The 21,547-nt window shown below is 35.9% G+C and overlaps 1 protein-coding gene across 13 annotated transcripts in view; it reads right to left on the reverse strand.

Moving 5' to 3' along the window:
* The window catches only part of RUNX1T1 (RUNX1 partner transcriptional co-repressor 1), a 134,694-nt gene that overhangs the window by 13,989 nt on the left and 99,158 nt on the right, over positions 1-21,547 (reverse strand). For all 13 annotated transcript variants that reach the window (XR_013178338.1, XM_077167185.1, XM_077167183.1 and 10 more), the window contains 4 exons: positions 18,660-18,910; positions 14,186-14,271; positions 13,003-13,204; positions 3,998-4,066 (listed from right to left, as the gene is read on the reverse strand). Coding sequence is in view for 12 of the 13 variants with exons in the window: in XM_077167185.1 (XP_077023300.1) it covers positions 3,998-4,066; positions 13,003-13,204; positions 14,186-14,271; positions 18,660-18,910 (608 nt within the window). In the remaining variant the exon portion in view is untranslated. The remainder of the gene's footprint in view (positions 1-3,997; positions 4,067-13,002; positions 13,205-14,185; positions 14,272-18,659; positions 18,911-21,547) is intronic.

Below are 21,547 nucleotides of genomic sequence, written 5' to 3' on the forward strand. Positions count from 1 at the left end.
AAGGGAAAATATCCTCCCCCTGAATTAGTTTATCTAATTTTCATCTTTATTCAAAGCAAAATGACAATGATTAATTGAAAATTTAATAAGCAGTAATTATTAACTTGGCAAACCTAGTACCAATTAGCACTCTATTAAAACTAATTATGACATGTTTCATTCAAGTGTTTGCACTTAATTGTTTCACCCACTTTAAAAAAGCACCTTAATTAAATGTTCCATTTAATTAAAAACATAGATTCCTTATAAAAATGCTATACTGTAGATTAAAAATGTAAGAGATGCAAGTACTCCTATAGTTTCTGAACTGTCTCTGGTTTATTTCACACATCTAGAGTCCATGACTTAAGGATCATCAAAAGCTCTCCACTAGTAAGGAACTGTCACTTCAGCAGCCTTCTATCTGAAGTACATTCCTTTGCAATTACTGTTTGCTAGGTTTTGTAAACTAAAATGTAAGCGAAAGATCCAGACTGGAAATATTAACTAATACATGTTAAGCCTTTGTGTTGCTCAAAGATATGCATTTGAAATCTGGATAGAATCAGAGTATTGCAGACAGGGCTGACAGAACCTTCTTTAGCAGGAAGGAGGTGAAAAGACGGTTTATTACCTTACTATAAATGACTCCGGGCACTAGGGAAGGGCTGCCCTTCTAACTATACAGCCAGGGTCTAATTTAGTTTGAATATTCAAGGTGAATTAAAATTCTATCTAAGCAGTAATACAGGACAATAATTTTTGCTTACGATCAAAGCTGCAGCTTGACTAATTGTATATGCAAATCAGGCAATTTATATTTAAATTATGCATTCCTATTCTAATCCCACAGGCATCTACAGATCAGCAAAGAGAATTGGTAGGACATTTGCAAGGTGCCTGAATATTTATTACCAACTGCAAACATTCTCTGATCATCTGAAAAGAAATATGCTGAAGAAAACATTCAGTTGTAATTTTAAAACCATCTTTCCAGTAGATTCTTCCAATTTTATAAAGACCTTTGGTAACGTGTTGTTACCCTTACCACTGCTTTAAAAAATGCTACCTTTTTAAAAAGAAAAACTAATATGGCTGCAAACGCTTTAAAAATGGGTATTATATTATTTATGCTGTATTATTGGGACAATGTGCAAAATTTGAATAGGGTCTGAAGATAAAATAATTGTGGTGCATCATTGTTAATATCCCGATTTTAGTAAATGTACTGAGATTATCTTCTTAGGAAATACTAAAATTTCATGTCTACAACTTGCATTCAAATAGTTCAAATAGTTCAGAAAAAAATGTGATATATATTAGACAAAGAGAGGGAGGGAATGAAGGAAGAAGAGGGAGGAAGAAAGAGAAGATATGAAAATAAATTTGATAATCTGGGTGAGGTTATGAGAGAATTTTTGAACTATATTTTGCACCTTTTCTGCAAGTCTGAAAACATTTCAATATAAAAATGGTAGAAAATTAACATGACGTACTTTCAAGCACAAGAGATACTCTCTTGCAAAAAAATTTTCCATGGGGGAAAAAATGTATAGCATTGGTTACACTATGTAAAATTGAAACTGCTGCCCCTTCAATATTTTTCAAATGTTTGAAACCTTATTTTATTTACTTATCTTTTGCCACAAAGGTAATGTTTGATATTTTCACTGAAAAGACACCTCATATAGGTTTTCATCCTAAAAAAAATTTTGTCTACAGCAAATTTTAGAATTCCAGAAAAAAATCTCTCCAACTCTAACAAGCCGAGTGCAGATGTCACATTCTGCCCTGGGTGTTGAGTCATGTAGGATGCTCTGACATTATGAACACCAGCCAGGCTTAAGAAGCCTTATAAAGGCAAATATTATAAGCAGTTATTAGAGATTTATAGATGAAACTGTCATCCATACTTTGGATTTAATATACTTCTTAACATTTAGCACTCGACACAGAAAAAACTATTCCGAAACGGTTCTTAACACAGCAGGTTAGGGATACCACTGGGAGAAGAATACACGTTTAATCTACACTGCTATCATATCTTAGACTGAAAACCCAGTATAGATGATAGGCATCTCAAAAATAACCAAAACATTTACCTTGGCAAGGTTTAACCCTTCTTAGAGAGGGGATGGACCCAATCAGAAACACAGTATTGCTCCTTCTCTACTCTCTCAGTTCCAAGACCTAAACTATCCAGAAGTGGCTTCAAATACCCACAAACCAGAGAGTGCAGAAAATAACGGTGGATGCAACAGATTGCAGCATGTGAAGCAAAAAATAAAAAAAATTTAAAAATACACATATATACATACTGAGTAAGTGGAAAGCACATAGTACAGTTGTGAATCTGCTTCCGATTGCTTACTGCTTAAGGCAGGACTTCCATCGTATATCAGTATTTAAGGTGACTTTCCAACAAAGGAGGTATGTTCAGAAAATCTGCTCATTTAATAGCAGTCAAACAAAGACTTGAGCAGATAATAGCCCAGGAGGAATTTGGATTCCACAAGTTTACTGTCAATTTTTCTTTATCAAGAACTTAACTTAAATACACACAAATGGAAATACAGGGCAAGATTCTCTCAACATAAAAAGTCATTCTTCTGCTATCCAAAATGACAATTCTTTGTATCTCTTATTGGAATAAGTTGCATTGACAGCGTAAAAAAGTAGGGGATCAAAATGGGCAAAAGGAAGCTAACAGTGACCCTTTTTCCAGGTAGGTGGCACCCTGTACCTTTTTAAAGCCTGGGAGTGTCGCATTCTATTGCTTACTTAGGAAATATTAGAAGTGATGCTGGTTGTACTATGCAGTTGAGCTGAATGAACCTGTTGGATCTCTATACTGGATGTGCAAGAGATTATTCTAGTTCTTAATTTACGCTCCTAAACCTAGAGTATCATCTGATTTCTAAACTCATTATCACTCTTACAAAAGCAGGTATTTCCTAGAAAATCCATAAAAACAGTTGAATGAGAGCCAAGTGATCAGAGTATCAGCAAGTTGCATACAATTGCACACAGCTGAGTCCAGGAAAATCTAAAGAGAAATCTTTAGTGGGAAAAAAAAACCTTTCCCTTGACTCTTGTCTTGGTGTTGCCAGCCTTATGCCCATTTGACTGTTTACAGAAACAATATTTCCTAGATTCTCAACTCAGATACACAAACTATTTTAACACCCGAACTCTCAGCAGCTCAAAACCATACTATGTTTTCACGTCATCTTTAACTCTTCAAACAGATTTATGTTTTATCTTCCGATTTGGTTTTTATAAGAGGTTTTGCCCAGCTTTTAGAGTGCCGGTGTTCCTCCAAGATTCTGCCAGATCTGAATTTCACTAAGCCCAATAAGAAGTCAATGGGTCATCAAGAACTTTAAATCTACTACAAAATATAAAGCAGTATGTCACTGAAGAGCAGTACATGGAAAATCATTCATGGGAAAGAACAAATAGAAATTTAGCACTTTGTTATTTAACTTAAAATTAATTCAGTGCTAGTCACTGAGTAATAACTGAGCACAGAAGATATATTTTTAAAATTGATTCTACCCAGTACATCCTCTGAGTCCCTCAACAGGTCAAATGGATGTGATGTGATTTTTTTTTTCTTTAGAAAGCACATGAGAATGCTGAAGTGTGCAATTTAATTTATAAAACACTGGCATTTTTATATAACAGAAAAATTACATATGAGTGGAGACCCTGTCTGCCAAATTTCAGCCTGAAGCCATTAGAGGCCTTGAAAAAAGAGGGGTTTGTAATGGAAATACCACCAGACTCTCAATTAGAGTGGCACTAGCAGATGCTACTAAAATCAAAATTATTTCACGTTCTAAGCAGGCCTGGTGTAAGAATATGAACCAGGTTTTTTATTTTGTTTTGTGAGGTTTTTGTTTGCTTGTTGTTGTTGTTAGCAGTGGAGTCCTTTCTTGTCATTCTTCACATCTCTGCATTAACAACTGCACACAGCTGCCAGAACACTAAACTCATGTTTTTAAACAATTCTTACCAGCTTTCTTCCAGATCTCCTCTGGCACGTATCCAGAAGCAGGCCTGTGAAGGAATTCCCGATGTGCATCTACAGAAAGGAAGAAAAGGGGTGGAGAGAGGAAGGAAAGCACGGTAAGCACCGTTATGTCATCACACAGGGTTGAAGCAAGCAATGCCCATTCTCTTGGCTTCTCTGCAAAAACCCAATTTTAAAAGTCTAAACATTCCATTTCTAGAAAATAAACAAAAATAGCAAGGCCGGACATCAGGGCCCAAGGAAAACATAAAGGTGATGATCTCACCTTTTGTGCCTAGACATTCAAAGCCACCATATATTTATATGATAGATATGACTTGGTCAACACTGTTTCCAGCACACTACTCTCTCACAATGAAGTTTCTCTGGTTATGGTCTTTGTTAAAGAAAATAAATTATATTTGGTAGTTTTCAAGAATCATATTGTTAGGGTAATGTAATTTGCACATATCTTTGATCTACCATTCTTCAGTATTGAGTCTTACTCCATGGCCAACCAGTTCCCTTATATTAATTACTTACTAAAAACCTCACTCAGCATTAAAAATTCCCATGCAAATTAGATTATATGGATTTTACATGGGTAGAGACAAGGAAGAGTCATTAAAATGGGTCCAAAGATATTCAGTCAACCAAACAGAATTAAAATATGCTTTACAGAACAGGAAATGAGATTCAACTTAAAATTAAAAGCTGTCTTTTTATGTTTGTAAAATTTGGGGAAAACAGCTAGTAAGAAAGAAAGGTTAGGTAAAAATTCTAACTTCCAAAATAGCATGTTCAAGGAAATGACATGCAATGTTTTTATATTTTCTGATTAAGTGTTAAAAATAAACTTAAAGTGCATAGAATCTTCCATAGCTAAAATATGGACTACAAGTCTTCCATAGTGGATTTTCAGTGACAGCTAGGGTATTTAGAAGCTTTTAAGAAGAAAAGCAAATATCATTTAAACTTTAATAAAAATATAACAATCACTCAACCTGTGATAAATTTCAAATTTATCAAATTTATGATGAAATCTCTACATTTATAAAGTAGCAGACCTATTTTCTTAAACCATAATTTAATTGAAAGCAATTTAGTTACATCTCCTATATTTTATAGGGTTAGAGAACATAAAAATAGAAAAAAGCATAATAAACTTAGCTAATATTTGTCACAGCATTTGAATGGTTTAAATACTAGTGGTCCTTATAGGATACAAAGGTTAGCAGTTGGCCAGAATACTAGATTTTCCCTAAGAGCTGGGAATTAGCAAAAGTTTACTATAACAAAGTGAAGGGTAAATAGAAACTTTATGTACTACCTGTCTTCTGTAGTGTTTCTATAATTCTACACTTCCATAATAAGTGTTTTTTTAAGAGGTAATTTATAATCTGAGTACTTAAAATCAGATGGACTAGAAAGACCTAAGCATTCTCATGTGTACATCCATTTCTATGAAGTAAATGTCAAAAACAAATCTTTTAAAAGTAATTTTCATTCCCCAAACAGAGAAAGCTAGATAAAACTTTTGGGGATATACGACTTAAAGGAAATGTGATGTGACTAATGAGATTTGTCAAGATTATCTTCCACAGCACTGTAACTATTTCCAGAAGATAATGAAGAATGTGCAATCAAGTTCACAATTCAGTCATGTGACATAGTGAAACAGAGGAATTCCTTATGGCTATTTTTGAGGAGCAAGGACTTTTGGCTGGGATCATACAGAATATTAAAAATAATCTATGGATAAGATTAGATTTGCTTCTCCAAAGAAGCAAAACAAAGAAATGTGGGAAATGGAGGTTAAGGAAAGATCAATAGCTTTTATAAAAATTACTTTTTGATAAATGGCCAATCATTATAATAGAGAACAGGAAAGATAATGACAAGTTATCCAAAGTTCATGCCTGACAGATATAAATTACTGCCACAGGCAGTGTAGCATAAGGGGAAGAGAGTTAGTTTCTAGAGCCCAGTGGAGTGAAACTTGGCTCTGCCACTGACAAGCTGCGTCATAAAGGGCAGGTTAGTTTCCCAAGCCTGTCATGCCATCTATAAAAGGAGGAAACAACTACTATTATTTGAGACAGCTGCTGTGAGGACTGAATGAGGCACTTCATATTATCTGCTCAGTCTGGCACATCCTATTCTCGTTACTATCATTATTATTTAAAAGGTTGTCGAATAAGAATAAATATACATTCTTATTTTATTCCAACTAACGAAGGTGAATAGAGCTTTTTAAATTTTCTTTTTTCTCCAAATACTTAAATGCAAATAGCAGAAAACTTTAAAGAAAGAAAAACCATCAGAGAGATTTGGATTAAGCAATATACATCAACTAATTTTTACTTCCTGGCTATATGTTCTTTGGGGATAGAAGTTAATGTCTACAGTTAGCAATTCCTTATCTTAGTCTTTAGCAAAGTTCTCAAATTTCTTAGGTGATGTTTTTATAAACTTATTTTTGGACCTGATGAACATTTATAACCCTCCAATTTACACAAAGACTATGCGTAGGGCTCAGTCATCTTTCTATCTCTCCATGCTCTATATATTTGGAATCCTGAGGGTCTATACACCATACTGGAAAGTTTTGGCTATATTTCACCTTCTTGACTATATCGCCCTAAAATTCTCAATTGCACACTGCCATATGTACATGGACTCAAACTCCACATGGCCTAGAAGCATGATACAAATATACCAATCAAAAAAAGTTTTATTCATCCTACCCAATTTTCTAAAATTGTCTTTTTTTTCAAAATAGCAGCAGAACTTACTGGCAAATAATTATATAGACATATTTTACAATTTCCTCTCCAGTTCTAAGTTACTCTGTCTTTGCTGAACATCAGGCGTACCAATGGAAAGAATGGAGTGATCGGTAGCAGATGCAGAATTGGAAATCTTAATGAATACCACTGTAATAGCTACAGACCCAAACGACTGATATATTTAAAAACCCATCTTCTAAGCAGCAGCAATAACAGTCTATCTAGGTGAAACTGAATTTAGAAAACAAAAAAATCCTGAAGTTGATCAATGTTGTTACGAGGAACAATTTCTCCCTAGGACTAGATTATGTTAGGATTAGCTAGTCTAGACAAACCAATGCAAAACACTTTTAAGATTTTACAGTTTGAATTCTAACAAAGCTAATTTTAACCATTAACTATTGATCCATCTATAAAACATCAATTGTCATAAAATGGATAGTTATTCTAAAATGTAGTGGCAGAAACAAAGACAGCAGATCCTGCATGAGATGGTTTAAAACAGTAAAGAGGTATACATATGTGGCTACTGAAAGATGGAAAAATTATAGGAAAGCCCTTCTAAATTAAATCGAGCCTGGTTGGGGAGGCAAACTGCTTGGAAGCTATGGGGAAGAGGAGGAGGGGAGCAGCACTAAATGTCTGAATTCTCCTGAAGATAACACATATCTTTAAAGAGATGAGAACAAGTTAAAATGGGGAGGAAACATTACAAGGAGTGTGAAAGAGCAGAAAGAGCAAGCCACGATGTATGAAAGAGATGGGCGATGCACTACACTTACGACAGAATGGAGACCACTGGGTACTAGATACAGCAAGGGCCGCCATCAATATACATGAAGGATGAGCTGACAGCCTTTGAAGACCCACGTGGCCTCATTTGACCCAGGACAGCAATGCGCAAAGCTTGGCAGCACCTAGGTATGGCCTTCGTCCTGTAGTGGGCAGAATGAGGCTGTGATCATAAGAATATCTACTACAAAAACCACCAAAAGAAAGGAAGAGTTAAGAGATTTCATCTTTACAGTGAACACTTACTTTTGTCTTTAAAGAAAACCAATTCAGAAATCTGAACACTATGTTCTGGAAGCCCAAAAGCAAACTAGAAGCTAAAACTGCTTTAGGGTTTTCATCGTTAACAATAAAAATAATACCTAATGCTCTCCAGGAGGCAATCAGCTCTTTTAAAGATGGGCATATTTAACTAATATCTTTTTTCACCCAATATACTTAAATACAGACGACTCTTCAAATACAGTAGGCACTTCAGATTATTAACTCAGCTGAATGGTCTTGAAATGAATTTCATGATGTGATATAAAAGAATAAATACAAGTATATAAAACACTAACTTTTATATTCACGTATACTCTGAATAACCTGTTTTTTGGTTTATATAATTTGATAATATGTAAACTGTATGATATTTATTTGGTTGGAAGAAACCTACTTTTCTAGAGCCTAGGGTTATGAATTTAGAGTTCCAAAGGTACAAAAGATCTGCTTTATTTAAGACAGAATTTCCCTTTCCTAGTTTATCTGCCTTTTAATAAAATAGTCACCTAAAAATTATGGTGTGGAAATACTTTCTGATGAAAAAATACCTGAGGATCCACTATAAAATCACAATCTTAGATTCTACACACATATCTATTATTAGCTTCATATTCCAATATTAGTTTCATGTACCATATTCTTTAAAGTTCTACTTGAGATTGCATGTTAGGAATAATAACAATAATTGCTAATACTTGTACCCCATCCACTATGTGACAGGCATTATTCCATATGCTTTATACTTATTAGTTAATTTAATACTCAAAAAAAAAAACCCTATGAAATAGATACTACCACCCCCACTTTACAGACAAGAAAACTGAGGCACAGAGAGACTGTAAATTGCCAAAGGTCACAAAACTAATAAGGAGAGGGACCAGGGATCCAAATACAAATACAGAAAATCTGCTCAGAGTCTCTGCTTTTAACTTTCTTGCTAGTCTTCCTGAACATAGTTATGAGAAATTCTATAATTCCATCATATGGCAACCTAAGATTTGTCAGCTAGAGGAATTTTACAATACTAACATCTCTAACAAAACTCTTGGGCTGGAGTGTTATTAATTTGACAAATTGCTGAATTATTGACTGTTTTCTGAATAATCACCTTGATTTTACATGCCATTTAAAAACAACAACAAATCTCTTTTTAACATTTCTCTTTCTGGCAAGAGGTTTACCCTGACCAAAACATATGTCAAGGTATTTTCAAAGTTTAATAACCTCTTGTCACAATATTCACACACTCAAAAAACCACAAGGAAAAATACATTCATATTCAGAGTTTTATGACATAGCCCCAATATTGCCCTTAAATACATCAATAGTTAATGCCTATAACCCTCTCTAATGACATACAAGACTTCATAAGATACAGAGGGCAGATGAACACAAAATGAGATGTAGTATGAGTCTAGAATAGTCCAAAGCCAGTACAAAGAAAGTAATTCAAAGGAAACAAAAGGTCAGTGTAAACAGACATACCAGAAGAGAAAAAGAGAATTATGAAGCCATAATTAGTTATGACAATTCAAACAGGCATTACAATAGCATGAAGCGCTAGCCAGCAACTACCTACCTACATTGCATGTATAAAAAGAATTCTCCTTCAGTGATCAAATCTGTCGATTCTGATCATATTCATGCACTCTTCAGTGAACTACGTAAGATAATAAAACTTGGAGTTTTAATGCAGATATATAAATAACAAGTCAAAATTTGAAAATAGGGAATGTTTGATTAGATTTCAAGAGCTGGATAGTTGGTGTATTTCCTGGGAAGCAAATGAATCATATATTATTTTAAAAAATCCCTCAAGATATCAACCTGTGCTTTGATTTAAAGAATGGAGATAACATTATGGGTTCACTCTGTACTTAGTACTTAAAATTGTTCAAAGGCCATTCAAAACAGGGCTTTTATTTAATATTTGGGGAAATCTCCTAAATTTCAATTAGTAATAGAATTATCATATTATCTTACTAACCCCCCACAGTGACTTATTACTATGGCTATATTTCAACAGCGAGAATGAAAATAAGTTAATCAAGTACCATATCAGTCATGGAATCATGGAAGTTACATTCTCCTCCATGCAGTCCTCAAGTACAATTTAAATAATACTAAGAGTGTTTTCATAACTAAACATACCCCATATCCCAAAGTTATGGATGAAACTAGGGCAATGCTTTGAATCAAAGATATCTCCTAATATCTTTTGAATCAAAGGACTATCTCCTTTAGGATAGTCAAATAAGACTAGGATAGTCAAATAAGACTATCCTAAAAGGTCAAAGATATCTCCTAACATCTTTTGAATCAAAGGACTATCTCCTTTAGGATAGTCAAATAAGACTGTCCTAAAGGTCTTATTTGAGAGTAGCTTACAAATTGAAACAATCATGCTGAAAAAAACACAACCTAAGTGTACAAGCTAAAGATTCAGATGTCCATAAAGATATCAATATAAGAAATGATCAAGATGATGAATATACAACTACGTGATATTGTGAGTTACTGATTATACATCAAGAATGGAATGATCATATGGTAAGAATGTTGGTGTTTGTATGTTATTTTTAATAAAAAAAAGATATAGATATATCCATAGATCTATCTACACACATGCATAAATACTACTCCCTCCTACCAAAGACATACTACACAGTTTCCAGAGGTAGAAAAATAGATTTATCAGCCATAACCCCCAATGCTTTCATTATATACAAGATATACATATAATTCCAATGCCTAGGGGAGAGACTTAGAAAGTACTACATGTAAATGACTGTGGTCCATGGTTACAAAGCACCTGTTTCCTATGAATAGCCTCAGCCCAGCCCCACTAAGTAGAGCTCAAAGGCCTTAAGAATTGAAAAGCAAGGAGGCACAATGATGTAACTGTTATATGCTAAAACTTGCCCACTGTGTTGCTCTTGATAGAGTCCCTCTAAAGTTGTGATGGTTTCTTAAATGAGCAATCTAGGGTTCCCACCCATAAAGAACATGACAGTTTTAATAGCATAAAAGGAAGAAATAAGGCACCTGTAAACCTTTGAATAATATAATTCACTACAGCTTAAAGCCAATGCAACATCTCAGCTAGACCAAAAAATATGAATTTGTTAAGCATCATTATAAGTAGTATAATCTGTATGCTCTTTAGAAGGGGGGTTTAAAAACAAATTTTATTCTTTTGGCCAAATAACAGGGAGACTAAACCACTCTTCCCGGAGAACATGACATACACTGGCATCGTCAGAATCCATGTGCAGTAATGACAATCGTTTAGCAAGTGTCCTATGTTCTTTATGTGATGATAACTCACATGTTATAAAGTCTTATCACTTTCTGAAACTGAGTTTTTACTATGGGCAGCAGATAGTAACAATCTCTTCAGATGAGGGGACTGAATTGAGGTGGCCACCCTGAGCCCACAGTAGCTGTTTTCTTGCCAGTCTCCTCCACTAGGCCAAAAGTTCCCCAGAGGACAAAGGGATGACGAATCTTTTTCACACATTACAGTGCCTAGCACAATGCCTTGCACACAGTAAACACTCAATAAATATGTAATGAATTTGTTCAACAGAGCAGGCCAAATTATATTTCTACTCTCAATGTTAATTTACTTTAAGGCTCTCAGTATCTTGTCCACATTGAATAGTTACCAGTATCCCCTTTGTTTGAGTTGGGCAGACTTGTTATAATTAACCAATTTTTGATTTTGATAAGGAAATAAAAACAAACGTTTACTTTGCTCTGCCCCATATAGTTTTTGCTTAGACAAATGTTGGTGCAAATCAAACATAAATCTATTTGCACTGTTGCCTTAATATAACCTAACAAATACACTTTTGTCTTTAAAATATGCTTTAGAATAATGCCTATTGGGCAAATAACTCAAAATCTTCCTTTATTTAATATTTATTTTGGTAATAGGCATTGAGCATTTAGGGATTAGCAAGAATCCACAAAACTAAAGGACAATGCATTGGCAAGGAATCATCTTACTAAAAAAGAAACTGATCAACAGCCAGATAATGCATGTACTATTGCTACCATATGTATTTTAAGTTCAGTAATCAGAGCATGGTGCTAATGAGGCCAAAGTTACAAGTTTAATCTGCAGAGTGTAATTAGTTTTGTTTTTTAGCACAGATTGTACCCTGACCTGAGTTAGCTAGTAGGTCCTGGACTAAACAAACCCACAAGAGAAGGAGCTGAGAGAATGCAGATCAACACAGACCCATTTTTATGAAGTGTATCAAATGGATACTCATGAAATGGTCAGCAATGTAAAGGACAGCACCTTATTGTTATTTTCGGTAAAAGCTTGAAGGCCACTCAAAAATCATTTCAGGTTAACCATTTCTTTCAATAGATTAGGAACTGTAGTATATTTACCCGCAGTAATTCCTAAATACCAATTTTAAATATGGCTACATATTAACATTCCATTTCTAAAGTACAGCTATATTAATAGTCCTTTTATAGAACTAGAATTAACAAAATCGTGGTTAAGGCAGCTGAGTTACGGTCAAACTACAGGAAGAGAGCTACACCTTCACCATTAATTTTCAAGTGGCAGTTGGCAAAATATATAGACTTTAGTTTCTTTCTGGAAGGGTTCTGAGGAAAAGTGCTTTTCTTAAATATAAGATACAGCTCAAAATAAGATACAGCTCAAAACAAGATTGTCTTAGAAACCGTGGCTTGAATCAAAAATCAGAAAACAGGCATCTCCGAGTGCAATGCCCTCAAACCTTGGTGTAAGTTGAAGAATTCCCTGGGGAGTTTGTTAGACCTGCAGAACACAAGATTCTCTTTTTTACAGGTTTGAGGGAGGGTCCAACAGCTCTACTAGCAACAAACAAAGATTTTAGCGAGGCATGCTAAATTGCGGTGTAGCTATGAAACTTTGCCTGAACTCATCCCATTAACCTGGAAAAGCTGTTTAAGTTTTGTGACCGTTTCCTTGCATGCCAATCTACCCACTTTCCTAACAGATAGACAAGACATATTTGAGGATATATAACATGTTTACTGTTCTAACACTCCCCACACATCCTTTCTTATTCTTGAAAAGACAAGTTGAAAATGAAATCAGCATTAATAGAGGGCAGAAGAAATATCTGTTCAATAGGCCCACTTGAAGGAAGGTACCTAAAGCCACTGGGTCTGGATTGATGGGACTCTGCTGCCGGGAATGGCTGCTGCTACTGCTGCCGCCCTTTTTTAAGTCCTCGGCGTCACTGTACCGCCGGATCCAGTAATTCAGCTCCTCGCGGTCGGCTTCCTGACAGCGCCTTAGGACAGTGAGAGACCGCCTCGTTTTTTCTACCATGTCCATTATGCAGTTCAACAGCTATGTGAGAAACAGGGGCAAAAAAGGAAGACTATTTAAGTCATCACAACCTCAAGACTTTGGTGGCTAGTGAAACAAACAATTTTAGGGCAACAAAAGGATAAAATTTTATTCTGGAAGACTTATGCCTGGTGTGTGTGTGTGTGTGTGTGTGTGTGTGTGTGTGTGTGTATTTTAATATGAGGCTGGGCTTGAAATCCAGACTCAATAGACTTATGCCTGGTGTGTGTGTGTGTGTGTGTGTGTGTGTGTGTGTGTATTTTAATATGAGGCTGGGCTTGAAATCCAGACTCAATAGACTTATGCCTGGTGTGTGTGTGTGTGTGTGTGTGTGTGTGTGTGTGTGTGTGTGTGTGTATTTTAATATGAGGCTGGGCTTGAAATCCAGACTCAATAGACTTATGCCTGGGGTGTGTGTGTGTGTGTGTGTGTGTGTGTATTTTAATATGAGGCTGGGCTTGAAATCCAGACTCAATAGACTTATGCCTGGGGTGTGTGTGTGTGTGTGTGTGTGTGTGTGTGTGTGTGTGTGTATTTTAATATGAGGCTGGGCTTGAAATCCAGACTCAATAGACTTATGCCTGGGGTGTGTGTGTGTGTGTGTGTGTGTGTGTGTGTGTGTGTGTGTGTATTTTAATATGAGGCTGGGCTTGAAATCCAGACTCAATAGATGACTAAATTCTATAGGAATGAGAATGACACATGGGAGTCAGGACAGATTTTGAAACCAGTAAATCCACCTTTTCAATTACAAATCCCACTACAGTAGAAAATGAAATGATGTTCACCAACAGCCCTTATATATCATTTTAAAGATCAAAGACTAAATTCTACTTCCAACATTCTCACTCACATTTTTCCAGGATGACCAGAAAGGCATCCCTTCAAAGTATCACCAAGTTTTCTTATTACTATTTTAGCACATAACCTCACTCCACCTGTTTTCAAAACTTTTAACCTAAGTGATCGCCGATGGCTTACATGATCAAGATGTTTCCATTCTTCTGCCCATTCTCTGTCTGTCAGCCTGTGGTCAATCATTTCTTCTTGACGTGTGCCATGCAACCCTAAAAATGGAGAGAAGAGGGGTGAGCCGCCCAGAGTGCTCAGTCCCCCTCCACATACACACACACAAGCACAGCGCAAGGACAATATGGACAAATCAACCACTTGAGAATATATTTGATTTTAATGGAGATACAGGTCACACTCAGATTCAGAATCACTAATGGGCTCCTTATAGAATGATAAAATATTAGACGTGGAAGGAATTTTAGAGATCATCTTGTCAGAACCCTTATTTTGCACATGAGGAAACAGTGACACCAAGTCCGGTATTAGTTATCTATACAACACTCCCTTATTAAAAATACAAATGCATCCTATGTCTTAATAAATACAAGAAAACAAAACCAGACATTAAATAGGTTCAGGGTTCAAACTGTGGCTTTCCTTCCTACACTAACCATAACGATAGACATCATTTTACACGGGCAGGAATATACTTTTCTGAAACAAATATGGTAAAAAAATTTTTTCACAGATTCGTTTTCACAAATTTCAGCATAATATAAAAAGATATAATCCTAATGCATAAACCTCTGTGATAAAATTAGGCCAAGAAGGCCTGAGATAATCCAAAAATGACGTATACTCATTCAGCTTCCCAAAACATGAACACATACATAGTATTTAAAATGGGCATCCTCTATGAAAAAAAAACCCAACATTCCAGACATAATCTCAGACAACTATCATAAATCCAAGTCAAGAAATTGAACATTCTATCTATAGCCCATAATGTAAGTAATAATGCTCTTTAGCATCACAGTTAAAATACTACCATAAAAAAAGTTAACATATAAATGTTTAGCAGGTAAGCAACAATATTAATGAACATAAGCAGTTAGCTAGGATGCTCATCAAAGTAGAAAAAAATGAGTCTCACTAGAAGGATATGACGGAAGGTTCTGATCAGAGACACTGGGAAACATGTTGCTCCTCTTACAGAGTCTTTGTGGATAAGATACCTTACATTCTACTGTATAGGAAAGGCACTGGGCTACAGTGGTATTTTCCATTTTTCAAAGATGAAAATTATTCTTTTTGGTTGCCACTTTTCATGATGTTACTCTGAATAGCAAACTAAGCCTGACAATAGTTTGAGCTTCTAGATACCAAGGCTACCTCTCTAAGGGAATTTTGTAAGAATTAAATGACTCTAAGAGTTATAAGACATAATGCATTCCATTTTTTGTGAAATCTGAGTGGTCAGAAATCTCCTCTTTTACTTTATTTAGAGAAACGAACATGATGAGTCACATGATTCTTTTTAGCCAACCATGAAATACGAATTAACTTGCATCTGACAGAAATAAACAAATATATGACAGTTCTCTCTCAAACTAAATAAAAAGCTTCATATAAAACATTTTGCATTATTCTTGTCCAATTAGAACATATTCATGGATACATTTTAAAAATTAAAATGGCCAATGCCACCTATTGGTAAAAAAGTAAAACTGCACATAAATTTTACTAATTTGCATAATAGGAAAGACATGGGGAAAAATAATAGTTATTGCTCTATTTGTTGTGATTATTCCAAGTTGAAATGCTTGCAAATATGTAATTTTTGTTGACTTATTTATTGCCTGTGTTTTAGGAAAAAGGCACGGTCGTTAAAATTAGTCATCACACAAAAGAACCAGGAGAGTGATGAGGATGGAAATGTGACAGTGACTTTTATGGTTGAGGCATCTTAGATTTTGCCTTAAAGACCTAGTATGCCAATGGTCTTGAAAATTTCAAAAATTCAGGGGCTAAGTTAATAATGAGACAAGTGTTGACACTTGGAATAATATTACTGAGCAATAGGATGTCTGTGGCTAATGGGATTCAGGCATTTGCAGAATACTGCTAGGCTTTAGTTCATATTTTTAAGTAATGCTAATAACAAGCAGATCTGAAACCATGTTTGAGCCCAAGTACTTGGTGGAGAAATATAGGAATAGGACTCCTCTGTTGATTTTGAACTTTGACAGTCTTTTGTTAGATAAAATCCTATCTTTACAAGGAATAAAGTAAAGCTCACAAGGTTGCATTTATTAATTTCTCCATTTCAGATGCATAAATATTCAATACAACACAGTTTTTATTTATATTTGTAACACCAGAAAGCTGTACGGGGGGGAAAACGGCTCATCAGCATAAGAGAACATTATTTTCATTTTTGGGAAATTTGTCACTAAAGCCAGTTCTTACCTGGTTCTTATGTTTTATAAGATTTTAGCCAACTAGGCTAAAACTCTATGCTTACTTATATACCAATGTTGCAAAGTTGCTTTATTAAAGGATTCTATATGTCCCTACATATAAAAGGCATTTATAAATCATACCAGACTAAGTATACCAGTAATATTCTCAAAATGCCAGCCTTATATATCACCATAATTTTTCACTCATACAGCAAGATTTTATTTTACATTAACACACACTAAATTCTGCCTGACTTTAGGGATGTTTAAGTAGTTGCACATATTTATAGATTAGCACTATTAGTTTTCTAAGCTAATATAATGAAAAGGTAAGGAACATGGTATAAAGAAAATCACATAAAACCAGTGGATATAAATATAATTCATAAAGGAATATTTTACAGTACTAAAATGAATACATAATCATTGCACATAAGGATAATTACTTCTTTGCAGATTATTTTACAGTGCACTGAAACTAGTATTTCATAAAATAGCACTTGCTGCCTAAGAAATAGGCCATTTCCTAGCACCTACAAATGAGAGATCTTTTAGTGGTCTTACAAGGCCTGACTCCGCGCTTCTATTTAAAAATGAATAGTTGTGGTTTTAGGGCATTAAGTCTTAAATAAATAGCAAGGGTTTTGCTTAGAAGGGGATTGTTTTCCATTTAGATTTTTGGGGTCAAAATATCAATCCCAACTGAGAAAGAACATAGCCACTTTTGAAAGCTCTTCAGAAATGGTACCTGAGAGAACATTAGACGGACTATTAAAGCACAAATATATGCTTAGCCGCTTGTCTGATACACAATATAAATGTAGAAATTACTGTTGTGGAAAAGCAGAACTACTCATTTTACTATGTCACAACCAGAGCCTCAATAATAGCCCACATTCTGACCCTCCCTCTCTGCTTTCTAGACATTTAGGTTTGTGTGTAGGAAAGCAAAAATGTAAAAAATAAAAAGACCTTAAATATGGCAGTCTTTGTCTGCTAGTAACCTAGTTAGAAACCTAATATAAACTTCTGCTCACCGTGCCATCTCTCTGTGTGGGTAAAACAAAACAAAAGCAACATTGTCACTACTCAAGCCATGGATAACTGCAATTCCCAGAGTTCTACATCCTCAGCTCCATTTTCTGGTTTCCTACTTGAATTTCATCCCTTGCTGTTTCCTGAATCCTGCCCACCAAATGGCCACCCGGGGAAAGTGTGCAGCAACTAGCTACCAGGTAAATGGTGGCCTGCCAGTGGGAGGGCATGGGCGTTAGAGTTGGAAGAAGAAAAGAGGGTTGACTGTTACTCTCAGTGTTTATAAATAGACTGGCTCACCAAAAATTAATTGTGGTACCCAGCAACAGTGCACTTCCTCCCTCGAGATCCTGTCACCTCAACCACTGCACACATCTCAGAACTTACCTTGCTCATCTTCCTTCTCAGTTTGTCAAGGAAGACATTTGTTCTTTAGAAGGCAATACCTCTGATCTTTCCTTGAGGTTCTATATTGCCTCACCTCCAATAGCTTTATGCAAAGAAGAAATGAACACAAAGGCACGTATTTTCCCAGACTCCTGCCTTCTTCGTATTCTGATTTTTGACTCAAAATTGTCAATACTAAATTTAATTACTGGGCACTTTCAAGTAAAGAAAATTATAAAATCATTGCTCAAATAACATCCAGTGAGTTAAGCCACAGATAGCATGCCATATCATATTTTGGAAATATGGAATATCATGGAGCCCAGAAAAAAAAAAGAACTTTGAAACTGTCTGGAATAAAGGATAAAATGAAGCAAAGCAACTATCTTTCTTTTCTTTTAAAGATCTTGGCAGGCATACTCCATATGAAATTACTCATGTTAAAAAAAATCAAACTAAAAATTCACTTTATACTTGTCATCACAAATTGGTTTTGTATATAAATGCCCCTCCCCCACCTACCCCCAAAAAACCCTGACCTGCTATTTTATAGAATACCAGTGATTAAGAGATAGAGCACAGCTGTTGAAGAGCATTTAAATACTATCCAAGTTTTCTCATAAAGAGGCAATATAAATTAGAAGAGAATTGTTTACACCCATCACAGATTTTAAGCCTCGAGCACAGACATTAAGCCTCAAGTTCAGTTGAGAAGTAACAACGTGAGTCTTCAAGCATCCAATCCCATAAGAAGTGAACAGATCCTTCAGTCTTACCCATAGGTCTGTTTCTGTCCCTGAGGTCCCTGTGGCTGGGGTGTCGATAGGAGTCCCTGTAGTGGTGGGCAATGGCCATATCATCCAAACGGTAATGCTGAGGTGGAGGTGGGGTGGGGTGAGGCAGGCCATTGGGCTGGTAGGATAAGCCGTTATTTGGACTGTATCGCTGGCCTGGGCTAATAGTGCATGGTCGCTTGCTTGGATGTTCTGAGTGCAAAGGCTCTCTGTCAAAGCCATTTTCTTTGGTTCTGAGGGGGGGAAGAAAAAGAGTTTGTTTCATGATGTACTCAGCAACCGGCATAGTTCAGATACTCACATTTGAGCCTGTAATATAAACAATGTTCCTTCACTGGCCAGAAACTTTCTAAATTCAGCTTTGCAGAAAGTTATGGGAGTTCATCGAAACCCATGCTGAAGTCTAAATGATCATAAGCCTGCACACAGGAAAAAATGTTTCATTTCTCATCAAGTTAGCAAACATCTTTTCAGTTGGAGCTCATGTGCTTAGGTTACAAATAAGAGGAAATCCATTCTCTCTGTGCAGATTACATTTTAATTCAGACTACTTCTCTGTGCAGATTACATTTTAATACAGACTACCTGATTTCTAACAAGTTACCCTAACATCAGTTATATTTGGTGATGATTCATCAAGGTAAAATAGTATCACTCCCTTGAGGAAATCAAGGTATACTATTCCATTTATCCAAACTGGCATCTGACTTTTAGCCAAGTAACATCTATGAGCTGTGTTGTCCAACACAGTAGCCACTGGTAGCCATTTAAGTTTAAATGGAGGTTAATTAAAATCAAATAGAGAGCAGGCCATGGTGGCTCAGCAGGCAGAATTCTCGCCTGCCATGCTGGAGACCCAGGTTCGATTCCCTGTACAAACAAACAAACAAACAAAAAAATCAAACAGAATTTAAAATTCAACTCCTCGGTAGCATGGTACACATTTCAGGTGCTCATCAGTGACCTGCAGCTAGTGGCTGCAGCAGTGAACCATGCAAACAAAGAACATTTCCATCATCTCAGAAAGTTCTGTAAGAATGTGCTGATCAAACCAAGCTAATAAAACCAAGCAATGCAATGTCTGGAATCCTGGCACTGTCTTTGGCCACCAAGATACTCCATCAGCAGTGGTATGGAGCTGGCCAGATTAGAAGGATGATCTAGGTCAACTCCTTATTTAAAAGTTGAGGAAAGGCTTCCAACATGAAAAAGTTAGATTGGGGATAGCCCAAATACCCCTAAAGAGTGGGAGTACGATCAAAGATGATGGTGGAGTTATACAGAGAAGGTCGGGTTTAACAGATGAGTGCGTACTGAATCATTATACTGATACTTATTTTAACTTCCAGTACCTTACAGCAGCTAGGTAAAATTATGGAATTGTAACCCATACCAAACTCTGAAATCTCTTCTACAACTAATTGTTGTGATGTACTTTGAAATTTATTGCCTTTATGTATATATGTTATTTAAAAAGAAGAAATAGTATAACAGAGAGGATAGGATTTAACAAAAGAGTATGACTGCTGAGTCATTATACTGATATTTCTGTTGTGTCTCCAGTGTCTTAGAGCAATTAGAAGAAAAAGTTCCATGAAAAAACGTGGAACTGTAACCCATACCAAACTTTAAAACCTGGTCTAATACTTGTTAAAATGTACTTGGAAATTTATTGTTTTGTATATATGTTTATATTTCACAATAAAAAAATTTTTAATGTAAAAAAAAAAAGTTGAAAGGGTACACGGGTGGTTCAGTGGTAGAATGCTCACATTCCATGCAGGAGATGCGGGTTCAATTTTCGGACTATGCACTCAAGAAAAAAAAAAAGTTGAGGAAATACATTCCCAAAGAGCTATTGTGACCTGCCTTGGGGTCATCAGGTCATGTGGCAGGATGGGCACCTCCTGACTGTACTTCATCAAGAGATGAACAGTACTTTGAACTTGGCTTTCAGAAGGAATGCGTTCTATAAATAAGACCTAATTACTAATCACTGCTCCTAGATTCTTAAACAAAGTGATGCTAAGTAAATATTTTCTGGCTGAATATATCTCTTATTGTCTTTAAGACTAACCAATTATGCAAACCAGAATCCAACTCTGACTGGAATTGCAGCTCCCAAACTGGTTTATTAATCAGCAGCTGGTTTTCTTTACAAGACAGTGCTGGTCCTTAGACCAGTGGTATCTATTTTCCAAGGAAATTTCCTCATAAGAGTTCTGCCGATGCAAAGCGGCTGCAGATTTCAGCATGCCTTTTTGGTTTTAGGTTGGTAAAACAAGAAGAGCACAGAGGCTTTACGAGACCATTCTCACTTTCCTAGCACCTAGTGACAGTCGTTGGTGACATGGGGGGGACCAGAGTGGAAAGTGAATCAGCGGCAGAGATTATCAGGGGCAACAGATTTCTACAGTGAAACTCCTTTGTGTCCAATTAGGGTGGATCCCAGTGACAACTGTATGCACATCAGACTGAGAAGGATGAGGGAGTCAGAGAAAGAAGCTACAGGCACACAAAGAACTGACTGCAAGTCTGCCTGGCTTGAAGTGAAACAAATACATGCCCATTATGTTCTGAAGAAGGATGTATTGTTCTGGAGGCAGGAATCCGCCCAATTTTGGAAATGACAGCAGGAGTGGCAGCTAGAAGTCTCATGCATTTCCCATTAAAGTGTGTGTCTGCACTAAAATATACCGACTCCATACATATTGATCATTGGTATTAGGTTAAGATGTCCAATATAGCTCAAGACATTACTGAAATGCATCACTTTGAAATAATTTCAAAAAGTCAAAGAAAACATTCTTGATATTGATCTGACTTCTGAAAGTATGTCCATGTGATTCTAATCTCTATTTTCATATCCT

Source organism: Tamandua tetradactyla, chromosome 6 (assembly GCF_023851605.1).
Source record: "Tamandua tetradactyla isolate mTamTet1 chromosome 6, mTamTet1.pri, whole genome shotgun sequence".
In the NCBI taxonomy this organism is placed as follows: domain Eukaryota; kingdom Metazoa; phylum Chordata; class Mammalia; order Pilosa; family Myrmecophagidae; genus Tamandua; species Tamandua tetradactyla.